The sequence below is a fragment of the Balaenoptera physalus genome (assembly GCF_965194825.1).
Source record: "Balaenoptera physalus genome assembly, chromosome: Y".
NCBI lineage: Eukaryota > Metazoa > Chordata > Mammalia > Artiodactyla > Balaenopteridae > Balaenoptera > Balaenoptera physalus.
In genome coordinates this window covers 10,497,672-10,522,579 of record NC_138904.1, presented here as the reverse complement: position 1 = coordinate 10,522,579, position 24,908 = coordinate 10,497,672, and the positions used below count along the sequence as shown (strand labels likewise).

The following is a 24,908-nucleotide window of genomic DNA, read 5'->3' as shown; positions in this document are numbered from 1 at the left end:
ATGCTGCTTATTTATCTTCTGGTTTTATTCCAGGTTTACTGGTGTCTCCCTCTCTGTACGTTTCACCACCAGACCTCTCTTCATTTCTTCGTGTGCAGGACAACCATGTTGACCGTTCGCCTTCATCTGAAGCAGCTTCTTAGGTCAAGGGTGATGCTCCATCACACGCATCTCAACACACACATCGGGAGTTCCTTTGGAAACACACACAGACACACACATAATAACCCATCCTCCCTGAACAACGCTAAAGACCGCTTTAACTTTTTAAGGCCCTGCCCAGGAGACAGAGTCACATTCCCTGTGATCTCTTACATTTCCTCCAACCACATATTAGAAACGATTCTTCATCATCTATGCAAAATGGCCACTGTTCTCACCATAGCCGTGGGAGGTGAAGGAGATGCATGAGAAAATTAAAAGGTGACTGTGATGATCAAAACAGAAAAAAATGACGGGACAGCGGGGCTTAAGGCTTTGCCCAAAGGGGACTCACAGACCTCTGTGGAAAGGGGGTGGTGGGGGGAACCTGAGGCAAGCCCAAATTTAAGGGGGCGGTACAGGAGGCCTGAGGGTGGGGTTGACGGCCATGGAATGACAGTTCAGAGACGTGCACCTTTGAATCTCAGTGACTTTGACGCTCATGCTGCTTCACTTGCCTAAAGCTTCCCTAGTCAGCACCAGTTCTGCACTGCAGTTTTCCAGATGTGCTGTCTCACCCTGATGCCCTCACGCCCTGGTGTCACTGTATGCCTCTGAGCCTCAACTTCTCCATGAGTGAAATAAATGACCCAGCTGACTCGTTTCAGCGCCCAGCCCCTGGGCCCCTCACCTACCTGTCCTCCTCTCACTTACCTGTCCCGGTGGTGCCTTCCTCCCTGGGGTAGTAGCGCAGGGGATTGGGCCACAGGTCCTCGCTGATGATCTGGTAGGGGAAAGGGGCCCGGTCGGGACAGGCCAGGCCAGGCCAGGCCCACACCCCTCCCCACGAGCAGCCAAATAACATCGCCATTGCTGAGGAGGCCCAGAGGCACCCCACCTCAGCAATCCTGCTAGATCCTGCAAAGCTGTGGTCAGAGAACCACCTGAAGAAGTCATGGCTGCTGCTGTGGTGCCTGCGGCTATACGCCTCACTTTTAAAATGCCGGTGCCACTGAATTGGAGTGGAATGAGCTGCCATGTATCCTGTGGGAAAAGGAGCATGGGAGAAGGGCCTAAATCATGTTTCAAGTTCACCTCACCCCATCTGCCCTCCCCCCCAATCCAGGGAGCTGTTTCTTGCCAGTGACGTTAATGAGATACTCCTTAACAACCACTTCATTCTGGAAATAGCGGTTGTTCCCGAAAAACAACATGATCTTGCAGCAATCACTGGGATATCTGAGTTCTTCCACCTGATAGGATAAAGAGGAGGAGGAGGGTGAAATCTGTCTGCAGTAGACCTGCTCTTTCCTGCTTTCCGGGATAAATCATTTCCCCTCTCCTCCCCAGCCTCAGCCTCCCCAGCCTGACCTTCAAGTTGGTCATGTAGCTAAGCATGTCTTTATCTAGGTCACTCATCGTGGCCGACATCTGGGGGTGGTTCACAAACTGCTTTACGTCAAGGAGCCTCTAGATGCCGGAGGTGAAAGGCCTACGAGCACAGAGCGAGCCTGGAGAGCAGCCTGGGAGTGTCTGATCTCAACTCCCCACTAGTATCTAGTCCTATTCCTTCAATACAGACTGCATGAAGGCACAATGAGCCCCTCGGGGTGTGCATACCTGTGCACGAAAACAGGGAGCCTCCGTTTCTGAGAGGGAGGCCCTGACCTCCATCTGGACAGAACAAGCTTATATCTGCACAGCAAACACTCCTGGCTCTAACTAGGATGAGCATTCATAACTCCCCACTCTCACCCCCATTTCCCTTGATGGTTATTCCAAGGAGAACCTGTGCACAAGACAACTCTCTTGTCTCAAGAGGCCCTGGTACTAATGACAATACCTTTTTGGACCTCTGCAACTAAAGCCCTAGTCTTGTTTCCTGCTATGCAGAAAATCAGCATGCCCCCACAATTTCAGGATCACATTTCCATGAGTGTGCCCACAATGCAAAATCCAATGGATACATTTTGGTACCCAAACGGCCCTCTATGTTAGGTACCTCTTGCTGTAGCCCAGCCACCACGTGGTCTCTCAACTACAAAATTAAGGATACAACTTTGACCCAGAAGCCAGGGATGCTCTGGATGATGGTGCTTCTGTTTTCTAGATAGGTCTTCCGCCTCCAAAGTGTTCTGAGCTTGAGACGAGCGCAGGCTCGTGTGCATTGCCTATTCACAGGCTCCATCCGTAACTGCACGGCCTCCAGCACCTCCAGCGGGGAGGGGGCGCTCTTCGGGGACGGCCCTGGCTCTTCCTGCTCCTCCTCCTGGGGCTTCTCCTCCCGCTCTTCCGCCACCACGTGCTCCCGCTCCTCCCGCTCTTCCTGCCCCTCCTCCTGGGGCTTCTCCTGCGGCTCTTCCACGAGCATCTGCTCCTCCTGCTGTTCCTGCTCCTCCTCCTCCTCCGCCACCACCTCCACCTCTTCCATGATGTCCTCCACAGGCAGCCAAAACACCTCCCCGATCCGCGTCACCTCTCCCTCCAACAGGGCCGTGCCTTGCTGCACCACCTCCCCGCTGAAGATGGCGGCCTCCTCGCCGCACCCATCAGCTAGTGCCGGCACCCTACCCACCTGCCGCAGCACACCTGGGGACCCGCGGGCCCCTGCTTCCTGAGGACCCCCTCCCACACCTAGGGTGACCCAGGGTCCCTGGGCAGTGCCGCCTTCCCCGGGCCCCGCCTTACTGCCCATGTGGACCTGGCTCTGAGCTGGGGCAGTGGTGAAAGTGGGGCAGTTGGAAACTCAGTACGTGGGCGGCAGAGAACGCAGCACCAGCGACCGCAGTCACGCTTCGCTGCGCACTGTATCGCTCCCTGAATCGGACCGCTCCTTGAATCGCACCGCTCCCTCTGCGGTGAAGAGGCTTGAAACGCATGCGCAGGAGCTTTTTATACCAGGCACGCGTGACCAGGCGGCGGGAAGGAGCTGCAAGCCACGCCCAGGCCGCTCGTCCCCATCACGACCAATCAGGGCGAGGACAGTGGGCGTCACCCTCGTGTCCGGCAAACCCACCTCTTTGCTAAAGTTGATTTCCTTTGCTCAACAGCAGAAAAGCTATGGAGTGAAGAGCTCCGTCTGAGTGTCTGTCTCCTCCCGGCCTTTCTGTGTGGATGTGTGTGTGGATGTGTGTGTGTGTGTGTGTGTGTGTGTGTGTGTGTGTGTGTGTGTGTGTCTGGTCCCTCCCTCCGTGGCCCACTCTCCTGGGATCTCTGTCCCCTCTGGATACTTAAAGCCTCACAGAAAGAAAGGTATCTTGCCCGGAACCAAATGACCTCTCCTACTCTCTACGACTGGCACACATGGGTGCTCGGACTTTCTGCATCCACACGTTTGCATACTGCCTTTTGGATGTTTGAGTGGCGGTGAACATTTGCCATTCCTCTAGCCAACATAAGGTGACAGGCGTCCCTCCCGCAATGGACACTGACATTGCACAAGACGAAGGGGACTTGGCCATCCTGTCTTTTCAGAGATGGACAGAGGGACGACACTGGGGGAACACTCACAACATTGTTTGGACACCAACACAGTGAGGTGCTGAGGACTGCACCCAGTCAAGTGCCACTACACTCGCACGCAAACCTTCACCACTGCCGACTCGAGGAATTGAAGTCTGCCTACCCCAAGGATGCCCTTTGAAAGTGGTTCTGCTCTTGTCCACCTTCCAAATGAGATCACATCCCAGCCCAGCCCTTTGCCCCAGGCTTGTGGGACAGGGGAGCAGGGGTAGAATCAAGCTAAGCCATCAGGTCCATAATCCTGAGCCACAAAAGTTGTCAGAAAATAAAAGAGTGATGCTTTAAACTATCAGAAAAAGTGTGAGGCAGTCGGTTATACCTCGGTGTGGGTCGGTCTGCCAAGCCTTACCAAAAAAAAGGCAAGGTGTTTCTCAAGGGCCTACACAGGGGTGGGGGGAAAGGTTGCCCGTGCACTGGAGAAGGAGATAAAGGTGGCTGTAGCTGGGATGGGAGTGGGGCTGTGGGGGGGGGGGGTCTTTCCTCTTCTGGGCCTGGACATCGGGCCCTTTATGATTCTCATGTACTTTGCAACCTCCCTGTCCTTCCACAGGTGCTTTATTCCTCCCTCTAGTCTCAGCCCCTGGTCGAGGTTGCTGGCGAGTGATGCCACTTACACTTTGCTCCAGGGGTGGTATCTCTGGGCTGGATTCCCTGGCTTGGGGGCTTCAACTGGCCCACGGTTTATATATGTTCTATAAGCTGTTTAAGCTTTTCCATGTCCCCGCGTCCATCCAACGTCCATGCATGCATGACAGTAGTCGTGCCTATCCCTGAGCATGGACATGCACACATGTACACACACACACACACACACACACACACACACACGGGCATGTACCTATGCAGAACTCCACATGTACGTGTCTCCACGAGAGAGGATTTTGGTCAGCACCCCCTTGTTTACTGTCCCAGTTGTTTTCTGTCCCCCGCCTCCCCTCTGTGGACCAAGCCCATGTGCACATTTAGCTCCACGGGTCGTTCTTGGAACGATACAAACACCTGGGATTGCCCTGCCTATGGGACGGTGTGGTTGAAAGTGGGCGCAGTGGGAGGCTGAGTCACGTGCACCTGTGTTCTGTTTCCTCCTGGTTGCCTTCGACAGGTTGACCGTGGGGAGCACGCAGGCTCGATTCCATTCCCCGTGCCCCTGTCTGTGGCACCATACAGGAAGACAAGGTGCTAGGGGCCCAGCCGACTTGGGACACGCTTTCCTCTTCCTGCAGCTCTCAGGTTCGTTCGAGTGTCCCCGGGCCGTCTTCTTAGAGAGGTGCTCCCGGGCTCCCTTTGCTCTGTAGGTGTTGGCCCTGAGCTGGTTTCTCTTTCCCCCTCAGGCAGCTGTGGGAGGCCACTGGGAACCAGGTCGTGGCTACGTGTGTGCTACAATGTCCTGAAGAAAGTGCAGATGGATCCAGCACTTGGGTGAAGGAATTAGGCTCTGAAGGTGAGGCTGAAAAGAGGAGGTGGGCTCCCTTCCCGTCTGCCCTACTGTTTACTACTAAACACGCACAGAGCCCCCACCCTGATGGCCACCCTGGGAATCTTGCCTGCCCCGGGGGCCACAGTCAACCCGTCCCTGGTGCAGAAAGCGGCACCCTCTTCATTCGCCGGGAGGCCCTCTGACCACTCGGGGCCTCACTGACTTCCTCAAGGACAAGGCTACCTTTCCGTTCCTCTCGGTAGCTCCTCTGTGTTGGCCGAGCCTACCGCTCAGCTGTCCCCGGCAGCTTACACACCCCGCGGTCCGCAGACCCCCTGGTAACGGGTTGGCCAGGTGACACCGAAGAGCCTGACTTAGAAGCCGGGGGCCCTGTCAGTGTCACCTGGGGCAGACCTCCTTCAGGTTCTGTGTGATACACAGGGAGGATGTGCCCCCAGCGGCACCGGGCAGAGACGTGCCAGGAGAGAAGGGCATAGGGACCGGAGGATGTGACCGCTTTAGACAGGCAGGGAGGCGGGATATCTGACAGAGGGGCTCCCGGCCACAGTCAGAGAAAGAGACACAAGCTCACGCGCGGAAAGGGCAGAGCCCGCAACACGGGCAGGGCTGAGCTTAGAAGCTGCCTCGCGAGGGACAAGGACACCAAGACCCTGGCCGACTTCAACACATAAACCGTCTTCACAGAGACTGAGCCTGCGTGCTCCCTCCTGAGTGGATGAGGCAGATCCCCGCTGGACAAGAAGTCATACTTCTCAGGGCCCCGATGCCCCGATACGCCAAGGGACGATGCGGTGAGGGACAGCATGGAGGATGTGGGCCCTCCACCTTGAACGACACCTACAGGGGAAGCCCTGTGTACCGTGCCCCAGCGGGGCTGACAGGTTTCCACCCTCAAAGCCGAAGCTTTGTACCCCAGGGTGAATCTCAGTGAGGCGCATCCACTGGGTTGGACCACGAGGCCCCGGCGGCGGGCACCCGGGGCCCCAGCGGGCAGTGTAAGCCTTCCTTCCCCACCGGAGGAGGGCCTGACCATTTCCCCCACATCATGCCCGGGCAGGCGGGCCGCACCTGAACCCAGCCATGGCGCCTTACGCGTGGGTGGCCCAGGACAAGCTGTGCGAGGACGCTGTCCAACCTTCCCTCCAGCCTTTCATCCTTGCCAGGCCCCTCCCAGCAGCGCTGACCAGGGCAAGAGGGCTCAAGGGACTTGGCCCCGGCTGAGGGTCGGAGGTCCCCCGCTGCCCTGTGTCCCGCGTTCAGCCGCAGGGCCACTGCACGTAGTTTCCCTTTGCCTCCACAGTAGGGAACCCTAGGCACCGGAGTGTGGGAGCCACGAGGAGGCTCCCTTCCAGCTTAAGGATCACGGAGCTGAGGAGGGACAGAGTTCCTGTCTGTCTGTCTGTCTGTCTGTCTGTCTCTCTGCCTGAGAGAGGGGACAGCAGCCAGAGCGGGGCAGGCCTTCCTCTCTAGGCCACGGCTGTGTGCCACCCTAGAAGTGTACACCACGGCCCTCAGGGCTTCAGATCGCCAAGGCTGATGCACGGCAGGTCGCAGCCAGTGCAGCTCGGAAGCGAGGACGAGGGAGGATTCCTGAACCCGCCCTGGTGCTGCGACCCTCCTCGGCCTTGAAACAGCTGCGGGGGTGCAGTGGGCACCCACGTGTTCTCAGGAGTCCAAACAGGCAAAGGAAGGTCAGCGTGGTACCTCAGGGACAGAGGTGCTCCCCTTGGAACCAAAGTGCAGGCAACGGGGAGGGAGCGCGGGGGCCCACGCTCCACCCTCCCAAGCCCAGCTGCCGCAGAGTCGGTCCCGGACCTTGTGCGCTGGACCAGAGGCGTGCCTGGAACGCAGCTGTCCGCTCAGGAAGGAGCACTCCCGGTGCCCGCCATCCCTTCCCCTCACCCGCCCCGGGCCACCCCCCATGCCCCACCCTGAAACGGATCCCCGGGCCTCCCGGCCCGAGATCTGTCTGCTCCAGGCCTTTCTCTTTCCGGGGCCCTGGTGCACAGTAAGCTGAGAGGAGCCTGCCAGGTAGCGGGGTCCAGGCCTGCCGTAAGGGTGTGCGGATGGGGGCTCCCAGAGGACGAGAACTGCTCACCGGACTGTTTCCTGAGGAGAAGTGTGCTCCTCTTGGGCATTAGTTCCGCTAAGCATCCCACCCCCTCCGCTCCCTAGGGCAGGCTCGGGTAGAGGTTTTTAGCCTCTGTGTAGCAGAGACTGAGCAACAGTTATGTGCTGCCCCTCGGATCGCTGGGGCGGGAAGAAAGGCAGGCGGCACACCTGCGGTTTGGGAAGGCAGGTGCCCTTCAGCCCCTTCCCCTCAGCCCTCAGCCCTCACCTTTGCCCCTCTGCCGGTCGCATGCAAGGATGAGACCCCAGGAAAAGGAAGGGATTCACGGGCGGCCTTCCGCTCACGAGGGAACGGGGCTTCTCTCTGGCAGTTCCTCTCTTCCCCAGTCAGCAGAGCCTGGAGGCCAGCAAGCCGTCTGCCTGCGCCCACAGGCATCGCTCTCTGTCACCGTCCCAGGGTCCCTGCATGCAAACAGCCTGGCACCCTTCCTTGCCTGCTCGCTCGCTCCCTCGCACGCACACACTCACCCTCGCCGCCACCGGGGCACACACCTACACGTCACACCGGCATCTGCCTCACGCGTCCTTGGAACGCCGCCCCGCGGGGTGGGCTGCTAGTGCCCCCAAGGATCCCACGCTCCCACCCTGTGCGCTCAACGGTGAGCCTGAGCTTCAGGAGTCACCTGCCTCGCGTCGTGCCAGTGTGTGCCAGACGTCCTGGACGCAGGCTGCTGGCTCAGGCACGGAGCCTAGGTGGCACCAGGCCATTAGGCCCCTGCAGGCCAGGGCCCTTCCCTGTCTCCTTGCCCTGCCTGCGGGGCAAGTCTCCAGTTAAGCAGGCTCTCTTTCTTTGCCTCCTCCTCCTCCCAGTCCCTGCCCTGTTAGGAAGGCCCTGGGCCTCTCCAGAATCCCACGTCGTCCTGCCCTCCCCACGTCCTCCACTTCCACAGGCCCGCCATCTCGCCCACAGACAGGGAGGTCCACAGGCACGGGCTAAGAAGCCCCACACCACTTGATTCACTCGTGAATACTCCACGAACCACCGTACCTATACACACACACTGAGACAGGAGCACTTGTGAACGGTGTTTATGTCTCTCTGGGCGTCATTCCCGGCACGTGGGGCCCTGCTCTCTGGAACCTTCACTGGCCATCCTTTCCTCGTTTCTTCCCTGGGCACCCGAACCGCGTAGGTAGACACCTCCACCCGTCTACCGCATCTGTAGACGCCTCCTGGCTCTGGTGCTCTTTGGCCAACCTCTGAGGCTCCCCGGCGCCTTCATCTCTGGGTCTGGAGTGCACCCGACACACAGACGCATGCACACACAGGAGCACAGGGACAGGAACACAAACAGGGAGCATGAGGCCCTTCAGCAGGGGACACTGGCTGTGTCCAGCAATATGAGACATGGCGTTGGTAGGCGGTAGGCCCAGCCCTTTTGTGGTCCCTTGCCATTTCCTGCCCCAGGTCCTCAATATTGTCCCCAGCTAGCCTTGTGCCGTTTCCAGGACTGTCTGTGTGGTGGCGCGGGTGAGGCTCAGGGGTGGACGTGAAAATTCAAAGAAGACTCGGGAAAGTCCGCAAACAGGCGGGAGGAGACTCGGAGTGAAGCTCCTCAGCATCTGTAGGCCTTTGCCAGGAGGGAGGGGCCCAGGTGATCCCCAGCTGAGGGCAGGCTGAAGCCAGGGACTGATGATTCACACAAAGGTGCCTGCTTAAGGAGGTGCCTGCCTCTTTCATAGACACCCGGGGCACTCACTCTGAAAGCTTAGCTGGTTAGAGTCCTGCTACCCCGTGTGCCCTACAGTCCTCCCGGCTCCATTCTCACCCTCTCACCCGCTGCCAAGGCCGGGATGACCTGAAACCCAGCTCCGCCCACAGTCTGCTCTCAGCCTGAGCTTTCCCATTTGGGGAAAGGGAGAGCCCCAGTGTACCCGGACCACACTCATTTCAGCGCCCAACCCCTGGGCTCCTTACCCACCTGTCCTCCTCTCACTTACCTGTCCCAGTGGGGCCTTCCTCCCTGGGGTAGTAGCGCAGGGGATTGGGCCACAGGTCCTCGCCGATGATCTGGTAGGGGAAAGGGGCCAGGTCGGGACGGGGCAGGCCAGGCCCACATCCCTCCCTGCAAGCAGCCGGGGGACTCCAACGTCACCACTGCTGAGGGGGACCAGAGGCACCCCACCTCAGCAATCCTGTTAGACCCTGGGCAGTTGTGTTCAGACAACCAGTTGAGGAAGTTAAGGCCGGTGGGGTCCTGCCTGCGGCTGGGAGCTCCCCGTTCATAATCCCAGAACCAATGGATGTGAGTGGAACGAGACGCCCTATATCCTGGAGGAAGACAGGGGAGATAGGAAAGGATCACAGTCACGTTGGCCCAGCATCCACGCCCTTCTGCAGCCTCCCCTCACCCCCCAGCCCCCCTGGGAGCCCCTCCTACCAGCGATGCTAAGGTGATACTCCTTAAGGATCATGTTATTCCAGAAGTAGGGGTTGCGCCGAAAGAAAAACTTCAACTTGCAGTGGTGCCTCGGATGGCCCAGTTCCTTCACCTGCCACGCCCAAGAGGAGGAGAAGGGCGGGAGCTCTTCTAGGGGTCCCGAGCTTGCCTGCTTGGCAGCCACGAACCATTTCCCCTTCCCTTCTCCTGCTGCTTACACCCAACCTTTAAGGACAACCCTGCCCCCTCCCTACCGGCCACCCGCCTCCACCCACGAGGCCCCAGTCTCTCCAGACTGACCTCCAACTTGATCATGTAGCTAAGCAGGTCTTCATCTTGGTCACTGATCACGGCCGAAATCTGGGGGTGGTTCATAATCTGCTTTAGGTCAAGGAGACTTCACATGCCACATGTCAGGGAAGGAAGAGCCACAAGCCACAGAGCCAGTCCCCAGACCGGCCAAAGGAAGAGACTGCAGCAGGACATCTGCCAGATCCGTGAGCGCTAATGGCCGTCTGGCCCTCAAAGACGTCCTCAGCCCCTGCCCTGCCATCAGACGTGCTCTTGCCTGTGGCTTCCTTGGGGCCCAGTGCACCCACCCGGGGGAGGGCCTGTTTCCTGGACGAACCTGATCTCTCCCTGGCCTGTGTGTGCTGGGTGCCGGCATGTCCCTTCTTAAGCAGTCTAGATGCGCTGTCGCTGCCTCATGCCTTCTCATACGCCGTGTGTGCGTGTGCGTGTGGGTGTGCGTGTGTGTGCCTGTGTGTGTACGCGCGCATGCGTGTGTGTTCAAATATGAAGCCTTGGGCCTTTGCCCTGTTTCCTGTCTTCAGAAGGGGCTGCGTGGGTGTGTCTGGAGTTCTGCAGGACTCACAGGGTCCACGGGGAGGTCAGGTGCGTGCCTGCGCGTGTGTGTCTTCCACAGACTCGAGTGTGCTGGTGAAGGGCCCGTGGAGGTAAGGATTCTTGCCGGCCCAAGAGTGTGTCCGGGGTCCTGGTGTCCGGCCAAGGACTGCTGCCCCTTACAGCTTCACCCTGTGTGTAGGCAGGACCTTGTGCTTTTGCACTGAGGCAGCTGGAACAACTAACTACACGGGCTCTGACTGACCAGGACGGGTATTGGGACTTCCGCTTGTCTGCTGCCAGTTTCCCGGGATAATCACACTGCCAATAACTGCTCTGTGTGAGGGGTGCTCGGGGCTACTCCCAATTGTGACCTTGCCACGGCCTCTTCCCCCCACCCTGGGGAAGTACTGCTGTGCACGCTGCAGGCCAAGAGCATTCACCCGAAGTTTTGGCTCAGACACCTACAGCTGTGGCCTCAGGCCCACCCTCTGCTCCCGCTGCCCCTTTGCAGCCCCCCATGCCCTCCTGTACCCACAGTCCTCAGTCCTCTTGGCCTGCGCCTGCGCCCGCCGCTCCCCCTCCCCCACCCCCTCCCCCACCCCCACCCCCGCTGCTCCTACGCCTGCTCCTCCTTCACTGCAGCCAACCCCAAGGGGCCTCTGTAAGGATACGGCTCTGGCCCAGAAGCCAGGGATGCCCCGAATGACGGCGCTTCTGCCATCCAAGTGAGGCTTCCGCCGCTCACAGATCTTGCGCTTGAGCCCAGTGTAGGTCCTGCTGGCTTGGGTATTCAGAGTGCTCAGCTCTAACTGCAGGGCCTCCAGAGCCTCCAGCGCCTCCAGCGGGGACGGGGCGCTCTGCGGGGACGGCCCTGGCTCTTCCTGACCCTCCTCCTGGGGCTTCTCCTCCGGCTCTTCCGCCAGCATCTGCTCCTCCTGCTGTTCCTGCTCCTCCTCCTCCTCCGCCACCACCTCCACCTCTTCCATGATGTCCTCCACAGGCAGCCAAAACACCTCCCCGATCCGCGTCACCTCTCCCTCCAACAGGGCCGTGCCTTGCTGCACCACCTCCCCGCTGAAGATGGCGGCCTCCTCGCCGCACCCATCAGCTAGTGCCGGCACCCTACCCACCTGCCGCAGCACACCTGGGGACCCGCGGGCCCCTGCTTCCTGAGGACCCCCTCCCACACCTAGGGTGACCCAGGGTCCCTGGGCAGTGCCGCCTTCCCCGGGCCCCGCCTTACTGCCCATGTGGACCTGGCTCTGAGCTGGGGCAGTGGTGAAAGTGGGGCAGTTGGAAACTCAGTACGTGGGCGGCAGAGAACGCAGCACCAGCGACCGCAGTCACGCTTCGCTGCGCACTGTATCGCTCCCTGAATCGGACCGCTCCTTGAATCGCACCGCTCCCTCTGCGGTGAAGAGGCTTGAAACGCATGCGCAGGAGCTTTTTATACCAGGCACGCGTGACCAGGCGGCGGGAAGGAGCTGCAAGCCACGCCCAGGCCGCTCGTCCCCATCACGACCAATCAGGGCGAGGACAGTGGGCGTCACCCTCGTGTCCGGCAAACCCACCTCTTTGCTAAAGTTGATTTCCTTTGCTCAACAGCAGAAAAGCTATGGAGTGAAGAGCTCCGTCTGAGTGTCTGTCTCCTCCCGGCCTTTCTGTGTGGATGTGTGTGTGGATGTGTGTGTGTGTGTGTGTGTGTGTGTGTGTGTGTGTGTGTGTGTCTGGTCCCTCCCTCCGTGGCCCACTCTCCTGGGATCTCTGTCCCCTCTGGATACTTAAAGCCTCACAGAAAGAAAGGTATCTTGCCCGGAACCAAATGACCTCTCCTACTCTCTACGACTGGCACACATGGGTGCTCGGACTTTCTGCATCCACACGTTTGCATACTGCCTTTTGGATGTTTGAGTGGCGGTGAACATTTGCCATTCCTCTAGCCAACATAAGGTGACAGGCGTCCCTCCCGCAATGGACACTGACATTGCACAAGACGAAGGGGACTTGGCCATCCTGTCTTTTCAGAGATGGACAGAGGGACGACACTGGGGGAACACTCACAACATTGTTTGGACACCAACACAGTGAGGTGCTGAGGACTGCACCCAGTCAAGTGCCACTACACTCGCACGCAAACCTTCACCACTGCCGACTCGAGGAATTGAAGTCTGCCTACCCCAAGGATGCCCTTTGAAAGTGGTTCTGCTCTTGTCCACCTTCCAAATGAGATCACATCCCAGCCCAGCCCTTTGCCCCAGGCTTGTGGGACAGGGGAGCAGGGGTAGAATCAAGCTAAGCCATCAGGTCCATAATCCTGAGCCACAAAAGTTGTCAGAAAATAAAAGAGTGATGCTTTAAACTATCAGAAAAAGTGTGAGGCAGTCGGTTATACCTCGGTGTGGGTCGGTCTGCCAAGCCTTACCAAAAAAAAGGCAAGGTGTTTCTCAAGGGCCTACACAGGGGTGGGGGGAAAGGTTGCCCGTGCACTGGAGAAGGAGATAAAGGTGGCTGTAGCTGGGATGGGAGTGGGGCTGTGGGGGGGGGGGGTCTTTCCTCTTCTGGGCCTGGACATCGGGCCCTTTATGATTCTCATGTACTTTGCAACCTCCCTGTCCTTCCACAGGTGCTTTATTCCTCCCTCTAGTCTCAGCCCCTGGTCGAGGTTGCTGGCGAGTGATGCCACTTACACTTTGCTCCAGGGGTGGTATCTCTGGGCTGGATTCCCTGGCTTGGGGGCTTCAACTGGCCCACGGTTTATATATGTTCTATAAGCTGTTTAAGCTTTTCCATGTCCCCGCGTCCATCCAACGTCCATGCATGCATGACAGTAGTCGTGCCTATCCCTGAGCATGGACATGCACACATGTACACACACACACACACACACACACACACACGGGCATGTACCTATGCAGAACTCCACATGTACGTGTCTCCACGAGAGAGGATTTTGGTCAGCACCCCCTTGTTTACTGTCCCAGTTGTTTTCTGTCCCCCGCCTCCCCTCTGTGGACCAAGCCCATGTGCACATTTAGCTCCACGGGTCGTTCTTGGAACGATACAAACACCTGGGATTGCCCTGCCTATGGGACGGTGTGGTTGAAAGTGGGCGCAGTGGGAGGCTGAGTCACGTGCACCTGTGTTCTGTTTCCTCCTGGTTGCCTTCGACAGGTTGACCGTGGGGAGCACGCAGGCTCGATTCCATTCCCCGTGCCCCTGTCTGTGGCACCATACAGGAAGACAAGGTGCTAGGGGCCCAGCCGACTTGGGACACGCTTTCCTCTTCCTGCAGCTCTCAGGTTCGTTCGAGTGTCCCCGGGCCGTCTTCTTAGAGAGGTGCTCCCGGGCTCCCTTTGCTCTGTAGGTGTTGGCCCTGAGCTGGTTTCTCTTTCCCCCTCAGGCAGCTGTGGGAGGCCACTGGGAACCAGGTCGTGGCTACGTGTGTGCTACAATGTCCTGAAGAAAGTGCAGATGGATCCAGCACTTGGGTGAAGGAATTAGGCTCTGAAGGTGAGGCTGAAAAGAGGAGGTGGGCTCCCTTCCCGTCTGCCCTACTGTTTACTACTAAACACGCACAGAGCCCCCACCCTGATGGCCACCCTGGGAATCTTGCCTGCCCCGGGGGCCACAGTCAACCCGTCCCTGGTGCAGAAAGCGGCACCCTCTTCATTCGCCGGGAGGCCCTCTGACCACTCGGGGCCTCACTGACTTCCTCAAGGACAAGGCTACCTTTCCGTTCCTCTCGGTAGCTCCTCTGTGTTGGCCGAGCCTACCGCTCAGCTGTCCCCGGCAGCTTACACACCCCGCGGTCCGCAGACCCCCTGGTAACGGGTTGGCCAGGTGACACCGAAGAGCCTGACTTAGAAGCCGGGGGCCCTGTCAGTGTCACCTGGGGCAGACCTCCTTCAGGTTCTGTGTGATACACAGGGAGGATGTGCCCCCAGCGGCACCGGGCAGAGACGTGCCAGGAGAGAAGGGCATAGGGACCGGAGGATGTGACCGCTTTAGACAGGCAGGGAGGCGGGATATCTGACAGAGGGGCTCCCGGCCACAGTCAGAGAAAGAGACACAAGCTCACGCGCGGAAAGGGCAGAGCCCGCAACACGGGCAGGGCTGAGCTTAGAAGCTGCCTCGCGAGGGACAAGGACACCAAGACCCTGGCCGACTTCAACACATAAACCGTCTTCACAGAGACTGAGCCTGCGTGCTCCCTCCTGAGTGGATGAGGCAGATCCCCGCTGGACAAGAAGTCATACTTCTCAGGGCCCCGATGCCCCGATACGCCAAGGGACGATGCGGTGAGGGACAGCATGGAGGATGTGGGCCCTCCACCTTGAACGACACCTACAGGGGAAGCCCTGTGTACCGTGCCCCAGCGGGGCTGACAGGTTTCCACCCTCAAAGCCGAAGCTTTGTACCCCAGGGTGAATCTCAGTGAGGCGCATCCACTGGGTTGGACCACGAGGCCCCGGCGGCGGGCACCCGGGGCCCCAGCGGGCAGTGTAAGCCTTCCTTCCCCACCGGAGGAGGGCCTGACCATTTCCCCCACATCATGCCCGGGCAGGCGGGCCGCACCTGAACCCAGCCATGGCGCCTTACGCGTGGGTGGCCCAGGACAAGCTGTGCGAGGACGCTGTCCAACCTTCCCTCCAGCCTTTCATCCTTGCCAGGCCCCTCCCAGCAGCGCTGACCAGGGCAAGAGGGCTCAAGGGACTTGGCCCCGGCTGAGGGTCGGAGGTCCCCCGCTGCCCTGTGTCCCGCGTTCAGCCGCAGGGCCACTGCACGTAGTTTCCCTTTGCCTCCACAGTAGGGAACCCTAGGCACCGGAGTGTGGGAGCCACGAGGAGGCTCCCTTCCAGCTTAAGGATCACGGAGCTGAGGAGGGACAGAGTTCCTGTCTGTCTGTCTGTCTGTCTGTCTGTCTCTCTGCCTGAGAGAGGGGACAGCAGCCAGAGCGGGGCAGGCCTTCCTCTCTAGGCCACGGCTGTGTGCCACCCTAGAAGTGTACACCACGGCCCTCAGGGCTTCAGATCGCCAAGGCTGATGCACGGCAGGTCGCAGCCAGTGCAGCTCGGAAGCGAGGACGAGGGAGGATTCCTGAACCCGCCCTGGTGCTGCGACCCTCCTCGGCCTTGAAACAGCTGCGGGGGTGCAGTGGGCACCCACGTGTTCTCAGGAGTCCAAACAGGCAAAGGAAGGTCAGCGTGGTACCTCAGGGACAGAGGTGCTCCCCTTGGAACCAAAGTGCAGGCAACGGGGAGGGAGCGCGGGGGCCCACGCTCCACCCTCCCAAGCCCAGCTGCCGCAGAGTCGGTCCCGGACCTTGTGCGCTGGACCAGAGGCGTGCCTGGAACGCAGCTGTCCGCTCAGGAAGGAGCACTCCCGGTGCCCGCCATCCCTTCCCCTCACCCGCCCCGGGCCACCCCCCATGCCCCACCCTGAAACGGATCCCCGGGCCTCCCGGCCCGAGATCTGTCTGCTCCAGGCCTTTCTCTTTCCCGGGGCCTGGCGCACAGTAAGCTGAGGGCAGCCTGCCACATAGTAAGTGATTACTTGTGTGCTTCTTCAATAGCATGTTTTTATGTAAGACTGGAAACGCATACTCCATATTTTAGACAACTGTCACTGTTAATTTCCTGTAGGAAATATTATTGTTTAATTTTATAAACTTTTTCTATATGTGTATATTAATTCTTTCAAGACTAAAATATCATGCTTTCTTAGGAATTTCGTTTTTGCAAAATTATTTCTTTTCTAATATAGGAATCATGGAATATTTCTGATTTTTCAACTACATCAGTACTTAGTTTTAAAAATATAAAGAATTAAATGTTTTCATTAATTTTAAAGTCCTTTTTTTAACTTTCTATGAATATTATATTTTTGCACCTGTTTAATTTGAAATAGTTAGGCGTTTTCTTTTCCAAAATGATATTAAAATAGTATTCATAGGATGTTTCTTATTTATGAAATATCTACTTAGATTTTGTAGGGCCTTAATCTTTGTAATGTTGTTTTGATATTCTTTTTGTCATCGTCCTAATAGATTAGCACTGACTGACCAAGCCACTGACTTACAAAAGGGTGTGTACTGCTATAATTATTATTGAAGAGAGCGGCAGTGTGTTTGGCTGTCTTAGGACACTAGAGGACTTGGGCTTTTCCACCCAAAGCATGCATTCCTGGGTTAGGGGATGCCCTGCTGTTGCTGAAGTGGATAATATCCATGAGAAGTGGGAGCTCACAATGGTAGCCAGTGCTTTCAGACTGGTGAGGCCTGTCTGTCTCCAGCTGCCATTCCCAGAAATTGGTCTGCATATAACCGCACTGCCTGGGCTCACTGGTTTCTGTGAAATTAAAGGTAGAATTTACATTCAAGTCACCATCTTAAATTCTTACTTAATACTAGATTTTGAAGTGGGCAGTGAGAGAAATAGGGAGACTTTAAATAGGTACATAAGCAAATGAGTATTATTACCAAATAGATTCTTCTTGCAGGGACCCCACAAGTAAAACCACCAGTGTTAGACCACAAAGACTTCATTTCTAAAGGGAAAATAAAATAAAAAAAGGTTTAATGTATGGTGGACTCTGACGAGCAAGGATTGTATAATTAGAAGAACATGAATCATATGAGTTGCCTAATTTGTTGGGATACAACTAAATCTCTGTTCAGTTTGGATATACAAGTATAACCAATGTGAGATAAACCAGAAGTTAGTAACATAGTTTTTGAAGAATCATTTTATAATTAAAGATATGTTGGTTTTTTCCCCCACAGAGCAATAACTCACTTTCTTATATTTATGATTTATGGATGGGTTGGACTACACTTTTATGTATGGAAAGAGTTATAGTTTCTGTCAATTAGAATTTGAAAGAAAAAAAAAGAGCTGCTCACCACATTTGTATCAGAGTGTTTGTCTTGTGTAATGAAGCACACAACAGAACCGCCCCTGTCAGGGGAGAGGTGGGCACAGCTTGAAGTGCCCATCACTTGCATCTGTAATATTTCTGGATTTTCATCTGTCTCTCCTAGAAAAAACAGTTGGAAAACAAAAAGCTCAAGACATAAGACAGTATAAGACATAAGTCAGTATAAGACATAGCTTATACTGAAACACCAACTGGGGAGATAAGACCACAATCTCTATCTATCATCGCTTTATTTCTAAGTTTTTATGCTAAGATGTTCCATTTATTTTATCATTGTCATCATTATCAACTTATTCCACTTATCTATTCCAATCTCTTCGCTCATTTTTCAAATGCCACTCTTCATAATTAACAAGGCCAATCTCACTCGTAAAATCAGAAATTTCAAGTCCAGTTTCATTTTCTTAAATAGAACAAATGAAACAAAACAAAAACATCTTTGTTCTAAAGATACAAAAGAGTTTGGTAGCATATTTTTTCTACCTTGTTTATGAAAGTTGACTCTCCACACAATTACCTCCCTTGTATTGGCTTTCATTTGTTAAATTCAATGGAGTCATCATAAAAACTGGCATTTTATGCAACAAAAACAATTTCACATTTGGATAAAATCTTAAAAGTAGCAATGCAGACAATCATGATTAGAATTCTTCCTTGAATTTCAACATCAAAAATATGGACCCTCTAATAAATGCACAGGAGTGAGATCGCTGGATCATATGGTAACTCTATTTTTAGTTTTTTTTGGTTTCTTAGTTTTAGTTTGAGTTTTTTAAGGGACCTCCATACTGTTCTCCATAGTGGCTGCACCAGTTTACATTCCCACCAACAGTGTAGGAGAGTTCCATTTTCTCCACATCCTCACTAATATTTGTTACTTGTATTCTTTTTCATGATAGTTATTTTGACAGGTGTGAGGTGATATCTCATTTTGATTTGGATTTGGATGTCTCTGAAGATTTTTGATGAATAAAAGAAAGCAAAGAAAAACAAACATATCAGTGGCTACCAGAGGAAGAGGGGTAGAAGGAGGGCAAAAGGGATAAATGAGTTCAACTGCATGGTGGTGGGTGGAAACTAAATTTGTCGTGTTAAGCAGTGGTAGTGTATACAGAAGTAGAAATAAAATGTTGATAGCTGAAACTTATATACTGTTAAAAATCAATGTAACCTCAGTTTTTATATATATATATATATATATATATATATATATATATATATATATAAAAAACACCCCCTCTATCTTGTTTTAAAATTACTGCCCTAACAAGTAAAATAACTACTAACCTGGCTTAAGCATCCGTGGCCCAGACAGCCAGCATTCTGAGCTATTCAGGTTCTTCAGATGGACCGTGGGTGCTAAAAGCTGAATGGGAGTCTGCACCTCTTGAAGGAGCAGCAATGCTAGATCATTTCTTGCTGCCCCACTCACCAACTGGAATCTTTCATGCAGTAGAATGGTAGATACCTTAACTCTCAGAGGTGCCCCAGGGTGCCTCAGGCCCAGTATTACAGCAGTGCCTTCAGGATTCCTATGTGTGTAGTTAGAGAACAATTAGAATAGATTCACTACGAAATTTGAGTCCTTAAAAGCTACCACATTAGCTATTCCCATGTATTTCTTTAGCCATGTGGTCAGAGTTCCTACTTCACCTCAAGGAAAATCAAGTCTATGAATGGAGTCTGAGATCACAGACAATGAGATTACGGAAGAATTAACTAACAGAGATACCCATCAGCCAAACACAGAGCCAAATGTCTCGCTTACCCTGAAGCAAAGATGCTATGTGTTTAAGAGAGATGGTTCAGGCATAATATGAAGTTCACTTATCCAAAGAAGACTTCGGCAAAGTAATTTGGAGATACTAGATTATAGTGTATTGGAAATTGCATGACGCCAATTTACATGTTCCTGACGCAGCGGGCAGCAGTGAGTACCCAAGAGCTGCTAACAATGGAACCACTGCAAATTTGACTACCACAGCTGATGATCATGGCCTGCCAAGGCATGGCATATCTCAGAGAAATCCGATCTGCCAAAGCTGAGGAAAAAACAGTAAAAGCAAACTTAGCAGGATTCTCATGTAGAGCCCATCTATAAAAGTTTTTCACCTCTCACTACTCTGCTAAGCAATTATTAAAATTGACTTGCAAACACAAAATCTGCATTTTTGTGTCCATGGTACCTCTGTAAAGAATTCTCCCCTTATTATTGTCTCTCCAAGTGCATAATTTCTTTACGGTCCAGTTTAAATTTCCTTTAGTCATTATATTGGAAACTATTCCACCTCTCTCTCCCATTGTCATCCTTACGTAACTGTTAGCTTAAATCGTTACAACAGTATAAGACAATAACATAGAAGGCAATAAAAGACAATAATTTAACTTGAAAATGTTAGAGAAATAAAAATTTTAGTTTAAATGAACTGGAGGGTTGAGCTTACTTCATTTAAAATTTTAGTGATATAGCAAATAGACACACTAATTTGAACATTCAGGTTTGAAGCTCAGCAAATAGTTTATGTTAAAAAAATTTAGAGTGCCTCAAAAAGTGTGAGTTGAAGCAATGAAATTTTATATACATAAACACCCATACAGACACATATATACATATATACACACATATATACACACGTGTGTGTGTTTGTCTATGAGTGTGTGTATAAAATGGTAGAAATAACCTACCTATAAAAAGTAGTAAGGGAAGAGTACACATGAACATAGAAACTGGAATTTTCATTGAAGTATAGTCTTTGAGGTCTCTGAGTGAAAAAAACTTTGAAGAATTTGACCAAAAACTGAGATGACCTCATTCATGTTTTAAAAGCATAATTCACTGTGGATATGGCAATATGAGCCATGGTAAATAGATTTAAGTGAGCATGTAATGTGTAGGAATATGATTCAATCAAAATAAATTTGTAAGGATAGAAGAGTAACGTGAAATAGCTGCTGATGAGTGTAATTCATTTCGTAATAGTCAAGGAAAGGAGAAAGACAATCATTAAAATATAACATAGTTGGGTACACAGTAACCTACAGAAATCATTACATATTACCTGTCAACAAAACAAAATACATATTTAACTTAAAATTCTACAATTACTTTTATAAGGCAATATGTGGTAGTAAAGAACTTTGTGTTAGAAAAATAAGAAATTTGAGTGTCTGTGCTAGCGCCATTCCTCTTTTGTCTTTATGAACATGGTCAGTCCAATGTACTTCTCTGGGTTTCAGAATAATACATTAAGATGAATAGAATGATTGTGTCATCTATATCATATGGGGATATTAAGAAAGTTGAATAATACAACAAGGATGAAATGCATTTGTAAGCCTAAGAAAAATGATTCCTATTGCCTGCCTGGTATAAATACTCATGAATTTATCAGGAAAAGAGTTTTCTCCCCTCCTCCTTTTCTGCTTTCATTATCCTCTTCTCTTTCTTTCCTTCTCATACATCCCTCATTACCATTTGCTTGGGCCTTACTCTGAGGCTGTGGCAGAGAGATGAAGTGTGGCCGGACAGAAGCAGGAGTGGAGGTAAAAGCTGAGGCATTTGCAGAGGTAGAGACTGAAAGGGAGATGGAAGCAGAGCTAGTCATGGGCCCTTGCTTGGACCAGGGTGCATGGCTGGGTCGTGTAACTCCCTGGAGCCAGAAAAGGAAAGGGCTCACTTAGCTGAAGATGTATGGCTTTCTGCAATGTTCATCAAAGTGACTCAAGATTCCCACCTGCACCCATGTGTCCTTTTGCTGTAGATGGCACACAAGAGGTGCCCCCAGGTCACCCTGCAAGAAACAAGGAAACAGATAATCATGGATATTTTAAAGGATGTGAGAAAGTAACTTCTTATGTTGAAGGATATTCCTCTCTTTCTCCCTGCCTTTCATACCCCCTCAACTTATCACCTTACAGCCAGCCTCCCCCATAGCTTTCTTGGCTTCCATGCAGAAAGTAAATTCATTCAGTTTGGGCCAAAACTGGGCACATGTGCTGACCTGCAGGATGCTTAGATGCCTTTTTTTTGCAGAATTCCAGGACTTCCTGGTGGAAAACAGAGAATAGAGAGGGTTTTTTAGCTATGGCCTAGATTAGCAGGAGAAATATGGCTGAAGAGAAAGATAACAAATCTACTACTACACATGAGAGAATATTACTCTCTTTCTAAATGTGTCAATGTCATCCAATTCCAGTGTCTTCTGCATCACTCACCTCTCATGAGGGACCAACTGGGTAGCCAGCAGTCATATAGTTGTATGTTTTTCTCTTGCTCTAGGCTCTCCTCCAGGCAGACAGGAAGCACCAGGGGTTGAAAACGTAGCGACTACTTCAGGAAGATTAGCCCAGGTCCCAAAAGTCCTTTGGGACCTAGGTAGGGCATACCATGATGAATACCTATGGTTTGAGCTTGGGCAGGGCTCTGAAGATCAATAAGCCCCATCTGGACCAGGGCCAATGCCTCTGAGTTTTTTCTGGGGAGAAAATTTAGCAAGCACTTTATTTTTACATATTTCAATGTGAAAAAAATCATATGAATCGGATGAAGTCTAGGTGAACACTAAAGTAAGACTCCTCTTCTCTACTTGTTGCAAACACACAATGTCTTGTTAGGCACAATATGTGTGGACACCTTCAGGAATGAGAAGGTAAATATTACAATGCAATCTAAATCCTTATCGAAAATTCCTAACAAAATAAATTATTTTACATCCTAGTATTTATAGTGTTTAACATTTAGTGATATAGACTTAGAAAGTTAGAAATTGAAATATCCCACTTACAAGATCTGAGACTATGGACAGTTACTCTTTCTCTCTGATCCTTGTCTGTACTAATGGTTTTACTTCACTATCTCACAATCAGAAATAAAATTATATACCCAAAATATATTTTGAGGTAGTTATCATCCTTGAACAGATCAATAAATTGAGTTTTAAGAGTCAAGATACTTAAAGTCATAAAAGGCAAAACTGTGATTCCAACATAGATTATGATTTAAACTCAAGATACCATCCTTTTATAGGTAAAGTTTTATAAAATTAAGATATCTTTTTATAATTTACAAACACATTGATTTGAAACCTGAAATTTTCCCTGAAAAAAAAATAGCTAAAACACTAATTTTGAGATACATAATGATATGAGGTGATACAAGAGGAGATGCTTTCTCTTAAGGAAATATATCAGATGTGAGTATTGCAAGTCAGATGTACCAGATTTGGTTTCTGTAGCCAAGGAAGACTATCTAGCTTCTTCAAAGGAATATACCATTAACAAACTCAAAGTGTTCATATTTTATAATGATACCTTAAGCTTGAAAGGACATATTCACACTTACATGAAATTCACACATCTAGCTGTAGTAAGGATCCACTGTTCATTCAGTATAGAGCCAGCACAGAATTGGGAGAAGGAGAGTTGCACAGAATTCACCCACTCCTGCCTCCCAGCAGTTGGGACAGTGTGGGACAACGCCAGGGAGTAATCTACACTCTGCAGAAGGAATCCACATGTGGGACAGGGTGTAGTTAGTGGTACCACCCTCCTTTTCCTGAACATGTTGATTTCCTATTTTTAGATTTCAGGAAAATGCTTGTAGCTCTTCAACTTTGGCAAAATGCTTGGAAATACATGTTTTTAACCCTACAACATTAGGTATAGTAACAGGTTGCCTGCACACTCTAAGAATAATCCAAAATATCTCTGTTCATTTCTCAAGTGGAATAATAAACCATTTCTAAGCACTAAAAGTGTTTCTATACTACTGTGCCCTGTGTAAAACTTAGCTTTTAAACCATTCTTGGCAAAAGTAAGATAGTACTTTCTCAATTATGTGGCTATCTCTTAAGATTATATTATTCATTACCCCTCTTCTCATTCAGGTAATAATTTGAAGTTTGGTCCTGCCAAAATTTGAGAACATGACCTCTGATCTACTCAGAAACCCTGGTTTTAGGTTCCAACAAAGACATGGTCCCAAATATAACAACTCAAAGAGATGACTAGGCTGAACTTGCCTGTGGTTTCATGAGAAATAACAGCTGTCTTGAAGAGCCGGAAAGCCCGGAGGCTCTCTCTCCAGACCACACTTAGGCGAAACTCAGCCAAGGAAATATTGAGTTCTGAATACTTGAGAGGATCTTGTTCAGGCTGGTTAGACTTGGTTCCAGATTGAGATGCAGGCATCACAGAAGGTTGGTTTGTTAAAGGTGTGGCTGGGGCAGCACGTAGGGATGAAAAAGTATGAGAAAGAATGGTCCTTCAGCAAATTTTGAGAAAGATAGTCCCTGTAGAGAACTATCAGAAGCAGCTAAGGGAAGGAGAACAGGAGAGAAGGCCACAGGAGAAAGAGCTGAGCAAGAACGGAAAGTACAGGATGAAGGGAAGGTGCAAGAAGAAAAGGCTGAACAGGAAAGGGACAAACAACATGAGGATGGGAAAAAACAAGGAACAAGAAAGGAAAAAGATGGAGAAAGGGGGCTGAGAGAAGTAGATGGAACATCAGGCTTCCTTTTGTTTTCGTAATTTGTAATTTATTGCCAAAGTTCCAGTAGCCAACTCCTCCAGAAAGCCATGTGCTTGAAAGAGTAAGAAAGAGAATATTTGGGAGGTCACTGGGTTGGAGAGAATTGATTTGACCTTGGCTTTCTACTGCAGCTGTTTCAGCTGACAAAGCTGTAAAATACTCACCTGGTGAAGGAACAGTTTCTACTGGTAAAAAAGTTACTTGTTTAGATGAGGAGTCAACGTGACTAGTTAATTGGGTTGTTCCATCTGGCTCAACTTCAGGAGAAGCAAATGATGTGATTATATCAGCTTTATAATGAATGTCAGGCCTTATTTCTATTTCAGGTTGGACCCATGTTCTGACTTTGTTAGCTTTAGGAATAGCAAAAGATGCAACACTAGCAGTTTCCGGGTGGGCCCCAGGTCTAACTGCCGGGGTTTCTGGCTGGATCCAAGGATTAACTGTACCAACTTCAGCCTGCATCCAGACTCAATATTTGAGATTCTGAAGGGGCCCATGGTCGGACTTTATTCATTTGAACATGGAACCAAGATTTGATTGTATCGGCTTCCAACATGTTCCAGGGTCTGACTGCTTGGGTTTGAGGGTATGCCCAGGGTTGATTTATAGCAACTCTTTGCTGAGACCAGGCACAAATTATACCAACTCCAGTCTGGGTCCAGAGACTGACTGACTGAAAGTCAGGTTGAATCCACGATCTAGGTGTATCACTTTGAGTCTGTAACCGAGGTGTGACTATAGCAACTTCAGATAAGCTTGGAGGCTTTACTACTTTGCTTCCAGTCTGGGTCCAAATTTGAATTGTTTCTGTTTCAGTTTGGGTCCAGAGTCTAGATGTATCAGCCTCAGGCTTGTTCCAAATTTTGATTGAATCCATTTGTGTCTGGAACCAATGTCTTACTACTGTATCAGCCTCAGGCTGGGTTGAGGGATAGATTTCTAAAGTTTCATACTGGGTCCACGGTCTGATTGTAGCAGCGTC

The 24,908-nt window shown here is 51.6% G+C and overlaps 2 protein-coding genes and 2 long non-coding RNA genes across 5 annotated transcripts; all 4 read right to left on the bottom strand.

Annotated features, from left to right (window-relative positions):
* Window positions 1-199: 199 nt before the first annotated feature.
* On the bottom strand, window positions 200-2,836 carry LOC309653393 (testis-specific Y-encoded protein 10-like; the record flags this gene model as incomplete). Its single annotated transcript, XM_082448018.1, has 5 exons — window positions 200-925; window positions 1,040-1,185; window positions 1,283-1,394; window positions 1,513-1,611; window positions 2,198-2,836. 5 exons carry the CDS (start codon window positions 2,834-2,836, stop codon window positions 848-850), a joined length of 1,074 nt encoding a protein of 357 aa, XP_082304144.1. The 3' UTR covers window positions 200-847.
* A 1,764-nt stretch (window positions 2,837-4,600) lies between these two features.
* LOC309653319 lies at window positions 4,601-7,858 on the bottom strand. Its single transcript, XR_014259079.1, has 3 exons — window positions 7,724-7,858; window positions 7,517-7,633; window positions 4,601-5,110 (listed from the first exon to the last, which is right to left on the bottom strand). It is a non-coding gene; the product is annotated as an uncharacterized lncRNA (long non-coding RNA).
* Window positions 7,859-8,382: 524 nt separating this feature from the next.
* LOC309653392 (testis-specific Y-encoded protein 1-like) lies at window positions 8,383-11,708 on the bottom strand (the record flags this gene model as incomplete). Its single annotated transcript, XM_082448017.1, has 6 exons — window positions 8,383-8,462; window positions 9,173-9,242; window positions 9,358-9,503; window positions 9,613-9,724; window positions 9,913-9,972; window positions 11,079-11,708. The coding sequence occupies 6 exons, from the start codon at window positions 11,706-11,708 to the stop codon at window positions 8,383-8,385; spliced, it is 1,098 nt and encodes a 365-aa protein (XP_082304143.1).
* Window positions 11,709-11,900: 192 nt separating this feature from the next.
* Window positions 11,901-21,862, bottom strand: LOC309653350. Of its 2 annotated transcripts, XR_014259114.1 has the most exons (8): window positions 21,610-21,862; window positions 21,129-21,185; window positions 19,301-19,436; window positions 18,682-18,926; window positions 17,360-17,493; window positions 16,937-17,004; window positions 16,704-16,805; window positions 11,901-13,974 (listed from the first exon to the last, which is right to left on the bottom strand). It is a non-coding gene; the product is annotated as an uncharacterized lncRNA (long non-coding RNA). The 2 variants fall into 2 exon arrangements; XR_014259115.1 differs by lacking the exon at window positions 21,129-21,185.
* Between the last annotated feature and the right edge of the window lie 3,046 nt (window positions 21,863-24,908).